Here is a 22,610-nt window from a genome sequence, read left to right on the forward strand (position 1 = left end):
GAACCATGAGAAGAAAGGGGGTTAACATGCCCCCCCTGTACTCTCTCCGTTTAAGAACGATATTACGATAAACGACTACGATATTCACACACTACTTACGATATTCTACTTAGTTAACCCGTAGCGCTTGTCTATAACTCTCAAAAAGCAGATAATGTATGATTTGTAAGATCTTGGCAGCTTGTCAACTTTCGAATGATGTAATAACTTTCTCCACGATTATTCAGGTTGAACCGTTTTCCATGTGCAATATGTTTTTTTTCATGTATATTATTTTTATATTTTAATTACTTTTTTTTTTGAATATCATTTTGTTAGGTTTGTTACTTACCGTGATTAAGAGCCGATGTTTAGCAATCGATGAACTTAATTTGTGTAATTCCATTGATTTGCTTTTCATGACAAACCGCTAGCAGAGAGAGAGAGTTAAGAAATCCATGTAATATGTTTCGATTAGCGTTTAAGAGATGGCCGAAACGTTGTCACAAAACTTTGTTATGTAAACACTAAGTATATGTAAAGCTTAAGTTTTGTTCCCGACTTTGGCAGACAAACTAGTATATACGAGGCTGCTGGGGGGAGGGCAGTATTAACAATCAGCTGAAGTTAACAGATTTATACAAATTAAAGAAAAACATTCCCAAGAAAGTGAAAATTGAACCAAGAGAGGAGTAAAGGAGTAAAGAGAAACCCCAACAGCCTCGAGTCTTAAGAAGTGTGTTTTGGCAAGTGTAGAGTGTAATTGCGTATTATGTTATTATGGCAAGCGAAGGCACAAATTATACGATATCTAAAAAATAGTTTATACAAAAATTGATACATGGCGAGAGAGGATTATTGTTGGCCAAAGTCTAGACTTGGCAGCGCTCGCATAGTTCGTGTGTGTTAACTGATTGACCAATAAGTGTGGAATTTTTGTGCGAATTACTGATCAAATAATTACCCCCACTTAAGTGACTCATATGAGCATTGGTATAATGAACTCCCCCCGCCCGCCATGTCAGTTCGATTTGATAAATGCGCAAAGACTTGGCCGTTTATCAAGGTGGCAATGACTTTGGCCCAGACAGAAACCAGACAGACGTTTGCGATTTGTTGACCCGCCCGAAACTCCTCCTTTCAAACCAAGTAATTAGCGGGCAAACACTCTCGCAGTATGGCATATATGCTAATATATATATAAACTTAATGCAAATAAATCAAGTTCAGCTTCCATTCAGCAAAGACAGTCTTCAGTGTTCATTTCGATTTGCACTTTTTAATTGCGTTTCTCGTTTCGATTTTTGATTTTTGATTTTTGATTGTTGATCATTGAGCAGAAAACCAACAGCAAACAGCAAACAGAAAACAGCAAACAAAATTCAAATCACAAAGAATGGAAAGTAGTTGAAACAGAAATAGTGTTATATACCTTACATATACAAACAGTATATATATATATATATATCCTTATATATATATATATAACTATATCAATATAACGATAAAACTGAAGAGCAGAGGAAAACTCGCAGGGCAAACACACAAAAGCATGAAAGAAAAAGAAAATTCAACTAAAACTACAAAAATCAATAAACTTAAACGGATATACAAAACGAAATCAAAGTTACAATTTTTAGTATTAAATAAATAAAAATGGAAAATAAAAACCAAACCGATTTTGATATTGGGAATTAATCAGGCAGCTTATCGGCCAAGGAAAAAACTCAACCCCATCAATGAACCTTCGCATTGAACTTCATGGTAATCTACAAATCAGTCTATATGGTAACTATATAGTATAGTATAGGCTATATAGCACGTGCTGATGACATCAGAGAAGGAAAGTATTTCGTTTAACTTTACCTTTAACTTAAAAATCCAAAGGGAAAATCTTAATTTCCAACTTAAGAGATTCTTAAAAGTTACTTTCCTTTTTTATATTGTGTATTTTTTTTTATTTTTTAGTGCATTTACTTAACTAGAGAGTATATGTATGTAGTTTAGGATTAAAGTTAATTATTTAATATCATTAACAAGTAGTGGGGGTAGGGGATTTTCTACTTTGGGGGAGGTCTCAGGGGGTGTTTTTGATACTAGAGCTTTATGTTTTATTCTTTAAAGATGGTGGGGATGTATTTTTTGGGTTCTTGCTCCTCTCTCTCTTGACCATTTTATCTATACTTTTGGTCAACACAAAAAAAATAAACTCACATACTAAAACCTAAATAACAGCAGCTAAAAAAAAAAAGAAAAAAATCTTGGGAAATATCAGTAGTTAGGGCTGCCTTAGGATTCTAGTTCTGGGCTTTGTGGGAAAATACGTTAGGTAAAAACTAAGCCTACGGTAATGCATATAACTTCGCGTTCGGTGTTCGGGATGTTCGTGGGTCAGTGGATCAGTGGATCAGTAGATCAATAGATCAATGGATCAAAGGTGGTTTAACAACAATCTATATAAATCGATAACAACGCTGGAGATATGGGAGACATGCTAGTGCAGCCCAAAATCCAAATCTATTCGTCCAGGCAGATGGTGCGCAAGATGGCCTCCACCACGGAGTACGGGTCACAGTTGGAGCTGGGTCGGCGATCCTCGAAGTAGCCCTTGCCATCATCGTTGACGCCACGGGGAATACGTATGCTGCATCCACGGTTGGCCACACCGGCACTGAAATCGTTGATGGAGCTCGTCTCGTGCTTTCCGGTCAGACGACGGGCATTGTCCTGACCCTGTTTGGGGTCATAGGCGCGAATGTGCCTCTCATGGCACTTTGACAACTTGGCCACGGCCTTCTCAATATCACGAATGCCGCCATCTTCACGCATCGCCTTGGTCGATACATTGGTATGGGCACCAGCGCCGTTCCAATCGCCAGGCATGGGCTTGGGGTCCAGAGTGGACACGATCTGTAAGTATGGAAGATTAATTTTAATATATTTTTCTTATTAACAGTAATAGAACTTACGCCAAACTCCTCAGAGATGCGGTGCAAGAGGAAACGGGCCATCCAGAGGTCATCACCAATGGAGATTCCCACGCAGGGTCCCACCTGGAATTCCCACTGGGCGGGCATCACCTCGGCATTGGTGCCGGACACCTTGATTCCGGCGTACAAGCAAGCGCGGTAATGGGCATCTACAATGTCACGGGCATAGACCTGAAAAAGGTTTGTAAAGAAAAAGGGTAAGTTTTGGGCTCCAAAAATGATCTCTATGAAAATATTAAGTATACGCCACATTGTCTTTTCAGAAACTAACCTTATTGGCACCAACGCCGCAGTAGTAGGGTCCCTGGGGTCCGGGGAAACCGTTCTTGGGCCAGCCAAGTGGATGACCATCAAAGTCAAGGAACGTGTACTCCTGCTCAATGCCAAACCAAGGCTCCTCATCGACACACTTGTTGGCCACCTCCAGGCAGGTCTTGCGCTTGTTGGTCTCTGTGGGAGTGCCATCGAACTTGTAGGTGTCGCACATTACCAGAATGTTGTTGCCGCGACGGAAGGGATCCTTGTAGATGGCCACCGGATACAGGTAAGTGTCCGAGTTCGAACCCTCGGCCTGGTAGCACGAGCTTCCATCGTAGTTCCAAACGGGCAGCTCTGTAATGGTAGAGGAAAATAGTAAAGGGGTTAGTTTATAGGGGTTAATTGGAAAGGGGTGACCTCGTCGCTCACTTAGCATGCGATACCCTCGAATTAAATATAATTGACGGCAATTGGCTGAGCTTCGGATTGGGGTTCAGTTTGAAAATTCACATCTCTTTAATAGAATCAACCCCCCTTGTTTTAGGGACTTAACGATGTTGTAAACAAAATGATGGCTAAGTTTAGAACTTGAAATGAGCAATTTAAGCTATCTATTCTTTAGGTTTATCTGATTTATGAAACACTTTCGGTGCTAAACTAAAACCAACAGAGATCTGTTTAACTTTGTTTGCACTTAAACTTAGATGGATTTACAGCTAACTAAATAGAGTCTCGTTTGGCAAGAAAACATGAGTTGTGGTGTGAAAAAGCCTTGTCAAACTTGAGTTATTGAAAGTAATATAGCTAGCTAATGAGCTAACGTGTGAAAGTTATTGTTTTTTCAACTGAAATAATAAGCTGATAATTATGTTGCCTTCCCTGAAGCCTCTTCCCTGATGTTTTCCTCTATATATATATCTAAACTTATAGCTTATTAAGTTTCCGAATGCAACGCTGGTTTTTCCTACCCAAACTCGCCTTGCATTTTGATGATCCATCAGCAGAAAAAAAGCGGCTTGTAAGTGAGAATAGAATTTGAGATGGATGTTTACGCGGCAACCCGTTTCCCCATCGCCTGTTGTTTATTATAATAAATACTTAATTCTCCTCGTTTGTAAATAATGCTAATGAAAATATATTTCACTTATGCAAATTTCTAAAGCTGAGGAGGGGGGGGAGAACTAGTATGAAAAGGGGGCGGGGTGCTGCTGCCGCTTTGCATTGTTGTAACAGGCGGGGGGTGACCTTGAGCCAGCGTTTTCATTTACAATCTGGTATCTCGTGTTGGTTCTCTATCTCTATAGAGCCCTCCTCTACCCGCCCCGCCCCCTACTGTAGTGTTTTTCGTTTTGTTTTTGAGTCTGTATTGGTGCTCGAGTATCGGTGTGCCACTCGAATTGATAAACAGCTGTAGATTTTTCCACAAACTCACCAAAACAGCCGACTGGTTCTCAACTAGAAATGCCAGTGTGTCACTGTGCCACCAGCACTACAGTTATTAGCCTTGCTCTCCGCCAGTCAATCCACCCCCCGCCCTCCTTCTCACAACCCGTATCAACTAAGACTATCAAATGCTGTTGCTATTTGCTTCCGATTTTGTGTCCTACACAGCGAGAAAAGTGGAACTTGAAGGGTGATGATTGCACTATCAGTCGTTGGAGATTGCAGTTTCTGAGATCATTGATCTTGGAACTTACTACTGGGGGGGTGGGGTTTATATAGTAATTCATAGGCCGATTGATCAGATTTCTTGATCTATGATGGGATAATGACTAATGAATCTCTCTTTTCTCTCAGTGTCGGCCCTTGCCGGCTTGCAAACTGTACTTGCATATCCCTGGACTGCTCTAATGCCACTTGTTTACCAGCTATCTCCCTCTGGCCTGCCCATCCTTGAGGGAAGGCTGGCAAGTAGTGCTTAAAAATGCAATCGGGTTAAAAAGTTTTCAATTACACTTGATTGCAGGTGGTATTTGCCTGCTGCCGAATGTGGGTAGGGGGGATTCCAAGGAATTGATGACAAAATCGATTGTCCCTTATGGAAAGCCGCACGCTTTAACGATTAAATGTCATTTGGCTGGCAATTGTTATCGCTGATCAAATTCACTTTGAACTTGAAATAAGTGTAAGCAAGAGAGAGAGAGAGGAAGAGGTGGTGTGTATATTAGGGTGTGTCAATCAGTCAGGCTTCTTCTTTCTCCAACACCTACGCCCTGCAAGTCCTACCTTCTCCAACGCCCCTCAAATGCACTCAAACTGCAAGGGGGCCAGATAGGCAAGTTAGTGCGCTTCTTAATTAGTAATTGTGCGCATTAAGTCATTTGTTTTTGTTTTCTTTTTTATTGTTTTTTGTTTCTATTTGTGTTGCGCTTTTGCTTTTGCTTTTCAAGTGCAAGTAGAATAATTAAGGTGACAAGTTCGCGTGCTGATCGGGTTTTTGTTTTGCTATTGTTGAGGAAAAGGGGATTTTTCTTGGGCTTAACAGACAAGTAGCTGTCCTTCTCGCACGGCTGATTGCGTTTGCATTTTACCAGTGTAACTTTGTAGAGATTCTAACTTGAATTTGTAAGACTAAGCATTAGATAGATAGGCAATTTGCATTACTCTAATCTTTGATCTTTACAGATAGAAACTTTAATTTGAGAACCATAGAAAGTGATAGCATTAAAGAAACCCCCGGAAATGATTGCAATTATGTGAGTGATAAAGTTTCACGCTTCTCTCAGCAATTAAGACACTCCATAAACCTGTCACAGCTAAAGTTAGAAAGTTTGGAATTAGTTTACAATACCCCCAATATCCCCATGGCAGCCCTAAATGCTTCCTCGTTATATTCCACGGCTAATTGCACATTAAAACGCAATCAATTAACCCGAAGAACACAAAAAGAACGGACGGCCTTTTTATTATTATAAAGAACCAGGCGATTAAATCGCATTATCAGACGCGCGCGAGTTTAGACCATAAACCCAGACCGAAAGCCAGAGCCAGGCACTTCCCAGACGTCCGCCGGCAGAATCGTGCCAAGGCAAAGGTCATCATCCATTGCTGGGCTGCTTGGATTGGGGTTATATAACCCCGTGAGAGGGATCAATAAAAAACCGCAACAGACGAAGCCGTTCATTGCCAGTTTGACGTTTTGGGCGTTTATGGGCTAGATTTTCAGACGCTCATAAAATCGCACAGATCTAGTATAGTATAGTTTACTATATACTATATATATATATATGTCATAAAGCATATATAGCTATTGCGTAGTAATTACTGGCAAATGCGAATTTAAGGCGATTCAAAACTGACAATTTGCCAGCGGAAGATAGGGGATGACAATGTGGGTTTGTATAGGAAATGTGATGGGAAAAACTAGAATTAATAAGTATTAACTTGATAGATAGAAACTTTTGAGTTATAGAGTGGTTGTCGAAGGGCTTTCCCAGTATCTTAAAATCTATTAAAAATGTTTAAATAATTAAGGAAATTTCCCTATGCCTATAACCTGTATATAAACCTTGACTTCTGAATGATTTGTTATATAAAAAAAAGTTGCGAAAAAATATGAAGAAATCTTTTAAAATTAGAAAATTCACTCAATTAGCTTGTAATTTAAGCTAAGCGTGTGCCTGTGTCTCTGGCCTTTGACTAACTTGCCAAAATTAGCACCTGGCGAGACTTATCTTTCTTAGCAGACTTCTTTCTTTGTTCCATTTCTTTTGTTTTGGCAACTTTCTTCGGGTCGTTGCAAATGTCAGACTTTGATTTAAGTTCAATTTGTTTGATTCAGCAAGAGAATCACTTTTAGACTTTAGTTTAACCACCATTTGATAAGATTTATTTGCAATTTGTAATCCGCTTTTCCCGAGATCCCCTTGTTCAAGTTCATTCACACCCGACCTATTAAAATCCCATTACGATTTCCAGCTGGCTAATAAAAGCGACTTGGATCGTCGAAAAGTAGTGATAAATCTAGACGGGGACATTCTAAAGTCTTAAGACACTCCAGATTAGATTACACTTGCAGAAATTTCAAGTATTTCGCACATAAATCAAGTGCGGACACGACCTATGCTGCGATAAGCCAGGAATTACTTAATGCCTACAGCTACTTGATCGAAAATGCTATTTAACTAGCAACTAATCGGGAATTATAATTAATGTTTGCTGTACTTTGATTACTGTATATATTTGCCCTATAAGTTTGTGTCTAATCAAGTTGGCTTTTAGCATCTTTTTAGTTTATAACTTTAAGGTTTATCACTAGTCTAGACTTTCGGTTAGTGTACCTTTGGAATTATGCGACTTTTAATCATAACTACTAATACTTTAATCAGCTTTTGGACGAAAGCAAACAAGGTGTAGGTGCGTGAAACTAGATTTTTCAAGATTTTTTAAATTAATATTTAAAGACACTTTTCACTTTCGATCTTAGGAACATAGTTTGCTTTGGCTTTTCCGGGTTCTATAGTCTACAAAGACTGATTTACATTTTCCAGCAACTTACCCTTGGGGCTCTGGGGAATAAAGTCAAGGGTGCGATCCTTGCAGCGCAGATCCTCGCCAGTGCCGTCGATCCAGACGTAGGTGGCCTGGACGATGTTCTCCTGGAGGGGCAGGGAGAGATAACGATCGAGGATCGTCTTGTTGATGCGCGCGTTGGGCGAGTCCTCGAGGATCCTAGCGGACATACTGCTGTTGCAATTAAGACACCCAACAACAACAAAAAAAAAAATATGGTAATGGGTAAGTGGAATCAAAAATAAACAAATCTTTTGGCACTCAGTTTTCTAAGGGGATTTCCCCCCTGTTTTTCTTTTAGATTTTTACGGGTTTTTCTATGATCTGCACCTGAATTATTTGCACTCTGATTGGGTTTGCTGAATTTGTGATTGTTGGCTGGACGACTGGCTGCGTCCTTTGGTTGTGATTTGGTGGGGATATTCTGGTTTAGTGGATGTGCGCGGAAGCGTTACTGGAACACGACTAAGCTGGAGCCCCTTGTTCCAACTCAATTTATAATGACCAACAACAAACAACAACAAAGCAAAGCAAAACAAAAGCAAAAGCGACCGCTTAGTTGTTGTTGCTGCTGCCGCTGTGTTTTGTTAGAAGCTGCTATAAACCATATACAATATACACTATATATACTATACTATATAGACTGCCATACACACTCTACACTCTACACTCTACACTCTACACTATACACTATACTTACAACAAACTAGCAAAGCGACAGCAGCGGCAGCTACGTTGACAGCGACGCTGGCAGCATGCCATTGAAAAACAAAAGCAACAGCTGTTGCCGTCGCAGCGCAGTCGCCGCACGATCAACGCCCCCTCTCTCTCTCGCTCGCACTCTGGACGCGCGCCGTTCGAGCTGCCCTCCCACTCCCACCTCCACCCACTGATTAGAGGCCTTTGCAGTTTGTCGCCGCCGCAGTTTTGTAGCAAAGGCAACAGAGAGAGAGAGAGAAAGGGAGAGAGCTATAATAGGCTGTGCTCTCTTTCTCAATTGGATTCCTGGCTGACGACGCTTCCGGTTACACGGGGGAAAAAGTTGGAGGAACTTTGACTTGGAAATTTGGGTAAGTTTTGGAAAGTTTTAACTGAAGTTTATCTTTTAATCTGACTAAAGTTGGCAGTAACACTCAAAAAAATTAAGTACACTTTAAAAAAAATGCAAAGTTTTAAGTAGGAAAAATAATATTTTCGGAATATCACAAAGAAATGTAATGCTGTTGGCCTTCGTTTTCTGAATATCTGATTACACCATTGAGCGTTTTTGTTCTCAGTGTAGATTAACAGTTGCAGGCCGAGTTGCCAAATTGTTTTGTTTATTTTTAATTCACTTTTGATGTGCGAGCAAATGCGTGTAAATGAGTAAAAGTCGCTTATCAGCTGGATCGCCAGATCGCCAGCAAATGAGTTTTGTTTTCTGTTTTTTATTTTGACAAGGACAAGGACAGGCGACTGACTGACTGACTGATGTAATGATGAACAACTTACGCTGAATGCATTTTACTGTGTTTTATTAATTTTCAATGATTTCCCGACAAACTTAATCAATGTAGTAATTACCACACGCGAACTGTTTTGAATTTTTTTGTTAATCTTTCGAAAAGCTTTCTTAATCCCGCTTAGGAGTTTTGAGTTTGAAATTTCGCACTGATAGAGTAAGCACTTCTAAGGAGCGACTGCGCAGATCCATCGGCAATTGATCCGCTTTTATAGGCTCCCAGCGATCGGATCACTTCGCACTCGGACCACTGGGGGAGATGTTCGGATGTGTGACTCGATTTTTTGATTATTTTTTTATGGCGTATAAAGCAAACACGACCATGTGCTAATTACCTTTTCAAGATTCTCACATTTCTGTATTATTATTTGGCGTTGGGCTCGCTGAGAAATGAAAATAAATTAAATAAACCGAAAAAAGGGAGCAATTCCTTTTTCGAGCCCAGATCAGGCCCCCTAGGCTAGACTAGGCTAACCTATCGTCGTCATCAGAAATCAAAGTCAAACTCCTTAATGCGTATTCTCTACACAAGCTGAAAAATGTTGGCCATGTCTGCCATAGTCAGGCGTAGGTGTGAAAAAGTTAATTGCAAACGAGTTTCGCACAAAAAGGTTAATTGTTAAAATGGATTTTTATGACTATCTGGCCAGTAGGTAATGTAAATTGACCGGAATTCACAGCTTATCAGGGCAGTTTTACCATATTCGACTGCCGTGTTAAACCCTAAATGGTATCTAACTTGATGCTGTCTTATAGAGCGGTTCCTACTTCTTAAATTGGGTATAAATAGGCATAGGCCGAGCTAAAACTGGTAATGGAGAGTATTATCTTATTTCTGACTTAAAATATCTATAGAAATCGTAGTTAATAACGTTGGCGTGCTGAAAAACATTTACAAAGTTACAAAACTAATTGCAGATTATAAAAAAAAACTTAAAATTACAGCCATTAATTATTGAAATATCTACAAAATCCTCTTTTTTTTTACCAATTAAAGGCCAACGGCTATTAATTCCCAAACATGAATTAAAGTAACATTTTTATATCTACCACAATCTAGCATTTAACACCTTTATTTATTAGTTTTCTATTTCAAACATCAACTTAAGCGGCATTAAAAGCCATTTTCTCTTTGGGTGTAACCAATTCCAGCCAGCTGATCTAAATTTAAACGCAAATAAAAACGTCTGGCCGGGCAGACGGGCGAAACAACAAGTTAACGTATCAAATAAATTGCGACAAGCCACATTTTATTTCAATTTTAAATGCACAATTAACATATGTGCTCGGCCAGTCGAAGACGCACAGGCAAACATAAAATAAAACAAACAAGCAAACGTGAAATAATTTTCTATTAATCGTCGGCTGCGTCTTTAAATCGGCTCAGTGCTGGCAGCTAAGCTCTTATTCGTGGGAAGAAAATCCAGATATTCAAAAATTTTGTTAAATAACTCATCTTTTTAGTCATTTAAATGGTCGAATTAAGGGTATTTTTGGTAATTTTGTAATTAAATTAATCATAAATCACGTGCCTGAGTTGGCCAACAGTGCGTATGAGTAATTTACTTAACTCATTTTGCGTTTCTCACGATTTTGAGTAGCTTAATCAGTTTGCTTATTATAATCGTTTTAAGGAAACAAAATTAAGTTTTTATTTTTTTTTTAAGTTACCAATAAAGAAACGTGGCTGACAGGGCGGATGAGTGATTTTATTTAGCAAGCTCAAGTCAAGCTCCATTTCAAGCGTTTAATAAGCACTATAAAGTATGGAAATGAATGAAAATATTGAAGTTTATAAATGAAATATATAAAATAAATATTTTTACAGCTTTTTGTGGTTAAAAAACTTGAAAAGAAGCCAGAAAAATGGTTAATGAGATTCTTTTTGATTTTTTACTGATGTTTCTATTACTTTAAAAATATTTTAAAATTATAAATCAATGAGTTAAAAAGTTGTTATATCCCTTACTAATATTTACTATTTTTTTTATGACTTCAAAAATATTCTAAAAATATTTAACACTTAACTAATAATCCTTTCTACCTTTTTTTTAGCTATCCAACTTCAAAAATGGCCAGAATAGCCAGAAATTTGTCAACGCTGGCTATCTGTTCACGTGAACTGCGCATGCGTTTCCCGCTGCGGTCAACACCCGCCTTTGCCTCCGTCACCGTCACCGTCTCCATTTCAGTCCGTCGATCGTCGTCCGTCGTCCGTCTTCTGGTGTTTGCTCGCATTTAACGAGGCTTTTTCGCGAGCCTCTCTCTCTTGCCGGCTGCATTCAAATTGGCTTAGGCGACGGGCAGGCAATGGCGGGGCCATAAAGCCCGTAAACCGAATAAAAGCTACACAAACGAAACACAAACGAAACACCCGTAAAACTTTGATCTTCGATAGCGATCGAAATGGCCAAGCCGGCGAAGATTAGGAGCCCAGGAGGTAGATGGTCAGCCCTAAAAAGCCGTGGCTAGAAGAAGAGCCAGCGACGCGTGGCAGCGATAACCGACTTAGTGGTAAGGAGGTGAAGGCAGCCTTAACTATATGGTCTCTCATATACGTAAATATATATATATAGAGGGCGGTATATACATATATATGACTAATTGATTGGCGCAGACTGTGATGGTAATTGGGGAATTTGAATTGGCATTACCACTTCTCATATTTCGCATTAATTTCGCCAGCTTAATTGACGATCATCAAGCGGCAATTTATCATCGAGTCCCATCATTGGACTTTTAATCTATTTTTAGGCCACGCGTTGGGCCACAATTTTCCAATACGATCAGCATCATTGGGGTCAGGCCAGTTCTCTACTATCTTGATTAGAAACTAAATGAGAATGGCAACAGCCAGTGATAGTTTAACCATCGGTAGCTGTCAGTGTCACGTTTTGCATTGTTATCTTTTGGGTTTGTTATCTTATTTATCTTTGTACCTCACGGTCTAATTACTTATCCAGATACTTAAATTGTTTCATTCAATAAGGGGAATGTTTAACAGCAGCTTTGGCTGGGCAACGTGTCGCTTCTATTTGCCATTTCACTGAGTAAACTTTTTGTGAGAAGTTCTGTCAGGAAAGGGATTTTTCTTTTAAGGATTAACTGGGATTTAATCTGTAGTTTCCTTTTAGATTCATAGATTAAGTTCCTGTGAAATTTTCCCAGCAATGTTCTAGAATCATTATCAGAATAATCAGATGGGGGTCACTGTGTGGGCGCCATTTCCACAGATGACTATCGCTGGCATCGAGTGGCTTTTGTTTGGGCTAGGGCCACTTGTGGGCCTGTCATAAAGTTGCATAATCCGTCGACCGAATGGCCGATAGCAGCCCCAGCCAGTCAAAGATTGGCAGTTGTAGTGCTTCTGTTTCCGTCCAAAGGCCCTGAACTTTAACAGTGTTACGTAGTTTCTGGTTAGTTAGGTTTTCGTAGGCTTATCTGGTTCTAGAAAGTCTGAGTTCCAGGGGATGTGCGTCTGCAGTTTGAAGTGAGAAATAAAAAAAGGAGTGGGCAAAGGGAAAGGGGTAGGGGTAGGGGTAGAGGTAGTAGGGTAGGAAAACTTGGAATTATAAAATGCGACACTCTTTATGCCCCCAATTGGCGTATAAACTCTATTAAACAATTTATGCTCTAAACTGTCTGAATTGCTTAACTTCTTTATGGCACTCGGGCATTCGCATTCGCATTCGGTTTCATGCCCGCGCACGCTTATTTATTCTATAATAAACTTATCTAATAGTCATGTGCACTATATTAGGCCCCAGCTGTATTGTTTTTGCAGTTTTGCTGTTTCGTTCTGTTGGATGGATGGATGGATGGATGTTTGTGGTGCCAGCTTAGTTTGGTTGTCATGAAGCAGAGTAACAGCGTGATCGGTGGCTCTCGTGTACCCCTTGAATGCCTGTTTACCCCTCATCCGAATTAAGGCAGCTCCCTCGGCGGATTCTACTGCTATTTTGCTGACTCTTCAAAACAATGTCAGGCCATCTCAATTGAGATGAGTGCTGGGAGTGCGCCCCCTTCATCCTCATCCTCTTCTGTGTATCTGCGGGTACAGTGAGCTCTAGGTTGGTTATAGGTTCTTAATATGGGATAGATAAAGAGCTAATTTGGGATTTTAAAGATAGCAATTTTTAGTTTAGGGATAAGTTAATGATTTTTGAATTATTATCTGATAAAAAATGCTCCTTAAAGAAAAGTTTCTCCTTTTGTCAAGCTTTTAAATGGCTTTTTCCTTGTCAAAGAAAACCCTTTAAAATTCTGTCAAAATTCCTATAAATTCCTGAGTTGGTTTAAAGAGGTTTCCCTGTACTTCTGATGCGTGTTAAGTAATGGTTGTGCGTTTTCAGCAGGGGGAGTAGGGTTTCTGTATGAGGGCGACCGCCTGGTTTGCTAGGAAGTTGCTGCTAAACAAAAATAAAAAACAAAAACAGATAAAAAATAGAAGAAAAAAGCGAAATGCATATGGAAAAGGGGCAACTGCTGACGGCTGAGCAATTGGCGTTGATTCAATTTGCTAAGCATTTACGGTACTCAGTACTCGGCACTCGGTACTCGGCACTGCCTCTGCTGCAATTATGACCATCAAATCTATCCCAATCCCGCGAATCAAGCAATTTACTTATCATCATCATTACTATCATCAGCACCCAGTGTTTTAAATCAATTTGATGCCCTTGTACGGTCAGAGGGGGACCCGAAATTGACCATTAATTCGGTAGTTTTTCTCAGATTAAATAAATTGGTTCTTAAGGAAGTGAGTTTTTTAGGCTACCTAACTAACTTTCTTAAACTAAAGGATTTCGTATCTCTCTCTCTAAGAACCTTTTGGAGGCTGAACTCGTAGACTAACCTTATCGCTGCTCTAGATCGACCTTCAATGGCGTCGCGGCTTTTTCAAACTCGATCAAACACACAAAGAAAAAAAAACAATGAAAAACACTGAAAAACCAAACCCGTGAGCCTCCAGGTGTGTGCGTGCCATCGCTGACGTCACCGGCACGAGGAACGTGCGCTGCTAATCTAAGCATATATACTACATACTACCTGACTACTAAAAAAGGCATAAAACAAAGGTAAAAATAAAACTTAGACTCGTCTGTGGCGTTGACAAAAAAAAAAACCATAGCAAGAAAACTCCAATACATCAATGATCGCACTCGAAAAACCGCACACACAGCGGCGGACAGGTTTGCATGATTTATGACTCCGCAGCTGACAGGCAGCAGGGCGAACCGGTGAGGATTCTGGCTAAGCGGGGGTTAAGGTGTATAGTGGGTTAACTTGTCGATTTCAATATAAGCCAGTTTGGGTATTAACTAGTATTTAAAGTCGATTTGTTTTTAATACAAACTATTGGGAATTCGAAATTTAGAGGCTTACAGGTTGCAGTTGCTAGTTTTTGTGATCCATTTTTGCTAAGAATGTTTACAGGGAAATATTTATCTTTTTAGTTATAGGAATAGTCTAATTATAGTTCCAACTACTTTCTAACTTAATCTTTGCATCCTTTAACCTAAACTTTTATCGCCTAAATCACGTGATAGAACAATTTTATATCCAAAATAACACCAAACACCAGTTTTATGTTTTGATAAGGCCACATACTCGCTATTAACCCTTATCTCTATGACTCATGAAGGTCATCTATCAGGTTCTAACTGAGTTAGGTATAGAATTACATTTGCTTTTCAAAAATACAAGATAAATGTCAAAGGCGGAGATTAGCAGAAGTAGGTCTAATATTCACAATAAAGTAGATGTGATTTTTGAACTTAAAGAGCAGTCTTAAGAAGATAAGTCAGTCGATAAGCAAAGACGAACTCATTGTAAAATTTATCAGAATTTGATTTTAAGGAAAATTCCCAGTAAATAACTTTATCAACTAACTCCTAATCCCATTTTTGGTTATCCAGCAATGACCGAATCCGCTCCTGAAACCTCATGCTGTGCGTGAGTGGGCTAGAGATTAGTTAAAAACGCACGAATTTTGACGAGTCCGACGTCCGAGAGTGTCTTAATCTTGATTTGTTTGTATTTTGATTACTGAAATTAGCGGGCAGCGCTAATTGATGCATTAGCTCTGATTGCGACTCGTTCCCGGCTACTTGTGCCTGTCGTCCGCTTCGATTCCCCCATTTCAGTTCCATAAATAACAAATGGAGCTTACGAGTGCCTCGTATTCGAAAGGTTACCTATCCTATCAGCCATTCCAACAAATTATCTAGGCCTTAGAAATGCAATAGCTAATGGGCTTAAACTTTTGGCCAAACTTTTGCCTGAATAACAAGTCAATTAAAGGGGCTAACCAAGATGTTAGGGTTATGAAGGATGCACTGCAAGATAATCGTAGATATTTTAAACTTTATTCTATAGGGTTTGCTTAGAATGGCAATTTAGTTAGAGTGACTAATTTATTACTTTATTCTAAGTGTATAAAAATGATTACCGCTGACGACTATATAAAGCAGATTTCTTTGCAGGATACCCCAAAAGTCCTGTATCAACCATGGCCAATTGGTTTCGGTTTCTGAAACGCGATCAGCAGTTGAATGTGTATTTTTTTGCCGTGCCCAAGCTCAGCCTGGACATCATGGGCTATTGGCCGGGAAATATAGACAATAGACTGCCCAGACGGTCCATTGTCCACTTCGTGATCCTAGCCATTGGAGTCATCACGGAAATCCATGCAGGATTGCGTTTTTTGGATCAACAGCAGATTACCTTGGCCCTGGAGACCCTTTGTCCAGCTGGAACTTCTGCGGTTACACTACTGAAGATGTTCTTAATGCTGCGCTATCGCCAGGATCTGTCGGCCATGTGGAAACGTCTGAGGAGTCTCCTCTTCGATCTCAAGGCAGAGCAACCAGATCAGCGGGAAATCCGATTGAGACACTCGATTATGGCGGCCCGGATCAATTTCTGGCCTTTGTCCACTGGATTTTTCACCTGCACTACATACAACCTGAAACCGATCCTCATTGCCATCGTCCTGTTCCTCCAGCATCGAAGCGAGGACTTCGTCTGGTTCACACCCTTTAATATGACGTGAGTTTAGGGGTGTTAATTAGCTGTTTATTTATAAATTTTAAACTTAAGTTTAAAAACTAAGCTGCAGAAAATAGAACACAATTATCTGCTTTACCCTTCGGCTGACTAAAAGTTCGTAAATACTTTAAAGAATATTAATAAAAGCGTCAAAAGACTGTTTTTTTTTACATGTAAAATTTACACAAATGTTTGCGTTTTTCATTGCCTATCTTTAGGCGCTGTCGTATTTGCAATAGCTAGAAAGGGGAATTTATCGGTGCAAAGCTTTTGCCTCTGATACCAGGCGAACATAATCGATAGCAAGCTTCTGCTGGGCTTCAGAAGTTTTTGTGATCGAGCGTTCTGATTGGCTGACCAATAGGAATTCAGCGTACTGGAAATTTACAGTTAGTAAAGTTAATCAACAAGTCGATTTCCACCTGCTATGCGTTTCTGTTCGCCTGGTATTAAAAATCATAAAATGAATCAAAACTGGTTAATAATTTGATCAACAAAGTGCTTTTTCGGCGTCAAATTGGTACATTTTTGATTTCAAATACCAGGCGAACAGAAACCGTAGCAGGCTGCTTTTTTAGTTTTCAGTTGCCACCTGTCCACCTTCTGACGATTATGATCTCCTGGTATTTTTTTACTAAATCGTCCAAATTGGTCGCTGAAAAGTCATTTTTCATCGTAAAATTGGCAATTTTGGGAGTTCAGATACCAGGCGAACAGAAACCGCAGCAAGCAGCTTCTGTTTTCTACGAGATTAAATATTTTCAAGATGGCTGCCACTGGCAGCCATCATTTTTATTGGAGACAACCGTTGCTTTGCTACCAAAACATGAAGTAGAGATGAGCAACCACGTTGTTTACCATATCGTATCACGAGTTTGGCACGATAATCACGAAATAATATTAAAGTCCCATGTAATTGATTCGATCGTGCCGAAAACCACTACTCACATGGCCATCCCTAAGTGGAGCTCATAAATTCGCCGCCTTTTCAAGATGGTTGCCATTGCAGACCAAAACATAAACAAGAGATGAGCAACCACGTTGTTTTTTGTGTAGTCTCACGAGTTTAGCACGATAATCACGAAATAATATTAAGATCCCATGTAATTTATTCGATCGTGTCGAAAAGCAGTGCTCACGTGGCCATCCCAAATTGGAGCTCATAAATTTAGCGATTTCCACCTGCTACTCGATTCTGTTCGCCTGGTATTTTAAAGGCATCCTCTAGCCAAAATACGTTGAAATTTTGATCAAAAAAATAATTTTTTCCCAGTCAAATTGGTCATTTTGGGAGTTCAGATACCAGGCGAACAGAAACAGCAGCAAGCAGCTGCTGTTTTCTGTGAGCTTTGTTTTTTTTTCAAGATGGCTGCCTTTTCAAGATGGTTGCCATTGCAGACCAAAACATAAACAAGAGATGAGCAACCACGTTGTTTTCTGTATCGTCTCACGAGTTTAGCACGAAGGGCACGAAAAAGCAATTAAATCCTATGTATTTCTTTCGATAGTGTCGAATACCACTGTTCACATGGCCATCCCTAAGTTTCACTCATGTCTGGATGGGAACCGTTAGTCTGCAGCCCAAAACATAAACAAGAGATGAGCAACCACGTTGTTTTCGGTGTCGTCTCACGAGTTAAGCACGATAATCACGAAATAATATTAAGGTCCCATGTAATTTATTCGATCGTGTCGAAAAGCAGTGCTCACGTGGCCATCCCAAATTGGAGCTCATAAATTTAGCGATTTCCACCTGCTACTCGATTCTGTTCGCCTGGTATTTTAAAGGCATCAGCTAGCCAAAAAACGTTGAGATTTTGATCAGAAAAATAAATTTTTTTCAGTCAAATTGGTAAATTTGGGAGTTCAGATACCAGGCGAACAGAAACAGCAGCAAGCAGCTACTGTTCTCTGTGAGCTTTGTTTTTATTTCAAGATGGCTGCCATTTCAAAATGGCTTCCCTATTCAGCTTCCCCTATTGTTGAAAAAGAACCGTTGCTTTGGAACCAAAACACCAAAATAGAGATGGGCAACCACGTTGTTTACCATATCGTTTCACGAGTTTGCTTCTGTTCGGCTGGTAATATCGATAAATCTGGCAATTACATATGTTTTTATTAGTACTTTAGCTTCTAACTTAGTTAATCCACAAACCAAAAAGAACAACTGTTTTGAGTAGCTAACGACTGAAACTTACAATCCTCACCATTTTTGGCTAGTTTTATTATATTTACTTTTCGACAGGAATTTTAATTATGAATTCAGTAATGTATGATATTCCATGTTCTTAGAATTTTTAGGTTTTTACTGGGAAGAATTCTGATGATTTTGGACCCAAAATCGGGATTATTAGCTTTGACAAGAATTGCCATATTTTTATAGGACTTATATCTCTAACTTAGTCAAAAGAAGGCGCACAGCTGAAAGGACGACTGTTTCGTGCTGCTAAAGACCAATACTAACCACCCCTATCAACCCTTTTTCGATTTTGGGAAAATCAGTTTTGGCCCAAATTTCGCATTTTTGATAAGGGGTACCATCATCAAAATTCTCAAAAATGGGCCAAAAATGAAGTTTCCCAGATTTGAATGCAAACCAATTGGGAATCATGGCAATCAAGTTACGAGCCGGTCGAGGTAATACATTCCTCATTTGGACCATTTTTGGCTTCGCTATGGCTAAAAAACTGATTTTTTTTGCGCCCAAAATTACGTATACGTCTGTTGACAGCAGAGAGCCTGGTATTGCTGCACTCTCTTAGCTCTAACGTTGTCAAAAAAAGACGCACGACTAAAAGGCGGACTGTTTTGAGTAGCTAACGATCTCACCTTTCGATCCATATGACTGTGTGGTTAATTTTGGATAGTTCATATTTTTATAAAATTTCTCATTTTTTATAAGGGGTACCGTCATCAAAATTTTCAAAAAATGTCAAAAAATTAAGTTTCCCAGATTTGAATGCAAACCAATTGGGAATCATGGCAATCAAGTTATGAGCCCTACGAGGTATTACATTCCTCATTTGGAGCATTTTTGGCTTCGCTATGGCTAAGAAACTGATTCGTTTGCGCCGAAAATCAAGTATACTCGTACGCCTTTTGACGCAAGAGAGCCCGGATTGTTGCCGTTTCTTAGCTCTAACTTTGTCAAAGCAAGACGTACGGCTAAAACAATGACTGTTTTATTAAGCTAACTACCGAAATTTAAAGCCCCTGTACTAACTTTTATCATTATTGTTCTGATATTTCAGTGCGAGCTCTGTTTTAAGGGCTAAAAAATCGGAAAACAGATTTTTAACAGAAATTTGGAATATTACTTTCGGTTTTTTAGCTCTAGCTCGGTCAAAACAAGACGCACAGCCAAAAAAACGACTGTTTCGTGCTGCTAACGACCAATACTAACCACCCTTATCACCCCTTTTTCGATTTTGGGAAAATTAATTTTGGCCCAAATTTCGCATTTTTGATAAGGGGTACCATCATCAAAATTTACGAAAAATAGCAAAAATTTCACATTTTTAGGTGGGAATGCAGTTTTGTAGGAAATTTAATTACGAGCTCAACGAGGTACTACTTTCCATTATCGGACCATAATTGACTTAGTTATGGGCATTTTCTTAAGGGTAATATCATCTTTTTAAGCTAAAATGTGTTTCCTTTTTTTCACAGAATGCCCAGAGTTCTGCTAAGCTCTCCATTTTTTCCACTGACCTACATATTTATTGCCTACACTGGTTACGTAACCATCTTTATGTTCGGAGGCTGCGATGGTTTCTATTTCGAGTTCTGTGCTCATTTGTCGTCTCTTTTCGAGGTGCTTCAGGCGGAAATAAGATCAATTTTCAAGCCCTATAAAGGTGGGTGAAAAGTGTACTGGAAAATGCTTAACTTTTTCAATAACCTAACCTAATAGATCACTTGGAGCTTACGCCATTGCAGCTTTATAACTTGGAGGAGCGAATGCGAGCGGTGATTATCAGGCACAATGCCATCATTGAGTTGACCAGATTTTTCCGGGAGCGTTATACGATTATTACCTTGGCTCATTTTGTATCGGCTGCCATGGTGATTGGTTTCAGCATGGTGAATCTCTTGGCAGTGGGTAACAATGGCCTGGGCGCCCTACTCTACGTGGCCTATACGATTGCTGCCTTGAGCCAACTGCTGGTCTATTGCTATGGCGGCACTCTGGTGGCCGAAAATGTAAGTTGGTATTTTTATAGGTTTTTTTTAAAGTGTTACATACCTTCTTTTTTATAGAGTACGGAGCTGTGTCGTGTGGTGTTCTCCTGCCCATGGCAGCTGCTGAAGCCTTCGCAACGTCTCCTAGTCCAGCTTTTGATCCTGCGATCCCAAAGACCCATGTCCATGGCAGTGCCCTTCTTCTCACCTTCGCTGGCCACCTTTGCTGCGGTAAGTTGGTCGAAGCTATAGCTAATCAAAAAGATATATTAAGTTGCATATTAACTTAAGTTAAGTTAACTTCATCTTGTCTTTTGCAGATCCTACAGACGTCTGGCTCTATTATTGCCCTGGTTAAGTCTTTTCAGTAGATTGTAATATTCAAATTGTGTTTGTTGTAAAAAATAAATAGCAAGTCTAGCTTCATTTATGTAAAACTTAGAGGTTTAACGGTCATTCATCACATTTATAAACATGAAGTTACTTTATATGATTAAAATATTTAACAATCAGAATCTAGAAACCAAGCTAAGGCTAGTTCCCTCCACTAAGCCTTCAACCTAACACCTTTTTTCGAGCCTTTCGTATCTGGCATCTCCAATAATTAGACAATGACCTTGCCATTTCCCTTACCATAATTTCCACAAACATTTCCAAAAACACGCAACACCAAAAAACAAAGAGCTCCTCAGTTTGTTGACAAAAGCAGAGCCGTAATGACATCGCCGGATGACCGGAGTTTCTGGGAACGACACGAATTCAAGTTCTACCAATACGGACATGTCTACGCCTTGATTTATGGCCAAGTTGTGATAGACTACGTACCTCAGAAGGCATTGAGACGAGGGGTAAAGGTGCTCCTGATTCTGTATGGACATCTGTTTAGCATGCTGTTGATTGTGGTGCTGCCAGGATATTTCTGTTACCATTTCCGGACTTTAACCGACACTCTAGACCGTCGCCTGCAATTGCTGTTCTATGTGAGCTTTGCCAATACCGCGATTAAGTATGCCACTGTTATCGTGACCTATGTGGCCAATACCGTGCACTTTGAGGCCATCAATCAGAGATGCACGCTGCAGAGGATGCACTTGGAGCAGGTGTTCAAGAATGCCCCGCAGGAACCGAAGAAACCTTTTGAGTTCTTCATGTACTTCAAGTTCTGCCTGATCAATCTGATGATGATGATCCAAGTATGTGGCATCTTTGCCCAGTACGGGGAGAAGGCTTCGGTTAGCCAGGTGCGAGTCCATTTCGCCATCTATGCCTTTGTGTTGTGGAATTATACAGAGAACATGGCTGACTATTGCTATTGGATCAATGCCTCGGTGCTAAAGTACTACAGGCAGTTCAATCTCCAGTTGGGAGCACTCAGGGACGAGATGGATGGCCTGCGACCTGGAGGAATGCTTCTCCATCGCTGCTGCGAGCTGAGTGATCGTCTGGAGGAGCTGCGGAGAAGATGCCGCAAGATAAATGACCTGCAAAAGGATAGCTTTAGAATGCATCAGTTCCAGCTTATAGGCCTCATGTTGAGCACCCTCATCAACAATCTTACCAACTTCTATACTCTGTTCCATATGCTGGCCAAACAGTCGCTGGAGGAGGTCAGCTATCCGGTGGTTGTGGGTTCCGTCTATGCCACTGGCTTCTATATAGACACCTACATCGTGACCCTGGTCAATGAGCATATCAAACTGGAGCTGGATGGTGTTGCCTTGACTGTGCGGAGATTCGCTGAGCCACCGGAAAGGGATGAGCGGCTGTCCAGGGAGGTTAGCTATTGAATTTCTGAAAATATAAAAAGAAAACTTTAGTAAAAAATATTTTTTAGATAGAACACTTCTCCCTGGAGCTACTCAACTACCAACCGCCTATGCTCTGTGGCCTTTTGCATCTGGATCGTCGGTTGGTCTACCTCATTGCAGTCACAGCCTTCTCCTACTTCATAACCCTGGTGCAGTTCGATCTCTATCTGCGCAAGAAGTCCTAGTGGAAGTTCCTAAAAAAAAAGATTGTTAAACCGAATTTATTACCTACTATAAGGAATCCTTGTAGACTTTTGAGCTTTCAAATATAACAATTTAATGGAAAGTTCTATTTAATTTGTTCTTTTGTACCTCAATGCTAATGGCAGC

At 39.9% G+C, this 22,610-nt stretch overlaps 3 protein-coding genes across 4 annotated transcripts; 2 read left to right on the plus strand and 1 right to left on the minus strand.

Moving 5' to 3' along the window:
* Positions 1-1,908: 1,908 nt before the first annotated feature.
* Positions 1,909-8,186, minus strand: LOC108117044 (glutamine synthetase 2 cytoplasmic). Of its 2 annotated transcripts, none has more exons than XM_017229219.2 (5): positions 8,070-8,186; positions 7,726-7,910; positions 3,241-3,581; positions 2,949-3,140; positions 1,909-2,889 (listed from the first exon to the last, which is right to left on the minus strand). In XM_017229219.2, exons 2-5 carry the CDS (start codon positions 7,907-7,909, stop codon positions 2,497-2,499), a joined length of 1,110 nt encoding a protein of 369 aa, XP_017084708.1. In that variant the 5' UTR covers position 7,910; positions 8,070-8,186; the 3' UTR covers positions 1,909-2,496. The 2 variants fall into 2 exon arrangements, with proteins under 2 accessions (XP_017084708.1, XP_017084716.1); XM_017229227.2 differs by having other exon boundaries at positions 7,726-7,913; positions 8,070-8,185.
* Positions 8,187-8,452: 266 nt separating this feature from the next.
* Positions 8,453-20,859, plus strand: LOC108117063 (odorant receptor 10a). Its single transcript, XM_017229238.2, has 7 exons — positions 8,453-8,809; positions 11,296-11,754; positions 15,726-16,290; positions 19,960-20,147; positions 20,204-20,493; positions 20,551-20,703; positions 20,793-20,859. The coding sequence occupies exons 2-7, from the start codon at positions 11,685-11,687 to the stop codon at positions 20,841-20,843; spliced, it is 1,317 nt and encodes a 438-aa protein (XP_017084727.1). The 5' UTR covers positions 8,453-8,809; positions 11,296-11,684; the 3' UTR covers positions 20,844-20,859.
* A 312-nt stretch (positions 20,860-21,171) lies between these two features.
* Positions 21,172-22,572, plus strand: LOC108117073 (gustatory receptor 10a). Its single transcript, XM_017229249.1, has 2 exons — positions 21,172-22,247; positions 22,307-22,572. Exons 1-2 carry the CDS (start codon positions 21,189-21,191, stop codon positions 22,463-22,465), a joined length of 1,218 nt encoding a protein of 405 aa, XP_017084738.1. The 5' UTR covers positions 21,172-21,188; the 3' UTR covers positions 22,466-22,572.
* The last annotated feature ends 38 nt before the right edge of the window (positions 22,573-22,610 follow it).

The sequence above is a fragment of the Drosophila eugracilis genome, unplaced genomic scaffold, assembly GCF_018153835.1.
Source record: "Drosophila eugracilis isolate 14026-0451.02 unplaced genomic scaffold, ASM1815383v1 contig_498, whole genome shotgun sequence".
Classification (NCBI taxonomy): Eukaryota; Metazoa; Arthropoda; class Insecta; order Diptera; family Drosophilidae; genus Drosophila; species Drosophila eugracilis.

Bases quoted from the DNA above. Each gene is read 5' to 3' on its own strand.
- LOC108117044 (XM_017229219.2), bottom strand. From the start codon at position 7,909: ATGTCCGCTAGGATCCTCGAGGACTCGCCCAACGCGCGCATCAACAAG. The intron at 3,582-7,725 runs GTAAGTTGCTGG...CTACCATTACAG, and splicing joins TATTCCCCAGAGCCCCAAGG to AGCTGCCCGTTTGGAACTAC. The intron at 3,141-3,240 runs GTTAGTTTCTGA...AACCTTTTTCAG, and splicing joins GCGGCGTTGGTGCCAATAAG to GTCTATGCCCGTGACATTGT.
- LOC108117063 (XM_017229238.2), top strand. From the start codon at position 11,685: ATGGTCAGCCCTAAAAAGCCGTGGCTAGAAGAAGAGCCAGCGACGCGT. The intron at 16,291-19,959 runs GTGAGTTTAGGG...TTTTTTTCACAG, and splicing joins TTCACACCCTTTAATATGAC to AATGCCCAGAGTTCTGCTAA. The intron at 20,148-20,203 runs GTGGGTGAAAAG...CTAACCTAATAG, and splicing joins AATTTTCAAGCCCTATAAAG to ATCACTTGGAGCTTACGCCA.
- LOC108117073 (XM_017229249.1), top strand. From the start codon at position 21,189: ATGACATCGCCGGATGACCGGAGTTTCTGGGAACGACACGAATTCAAG. The intron at 22,248-22,306 runs GTTAGCTATTGA...AATATTTTTTAG, and splicing joins ATGAGCGGCTGTCCAGGGAG to ATAGAACACTTCTCCCTGGA.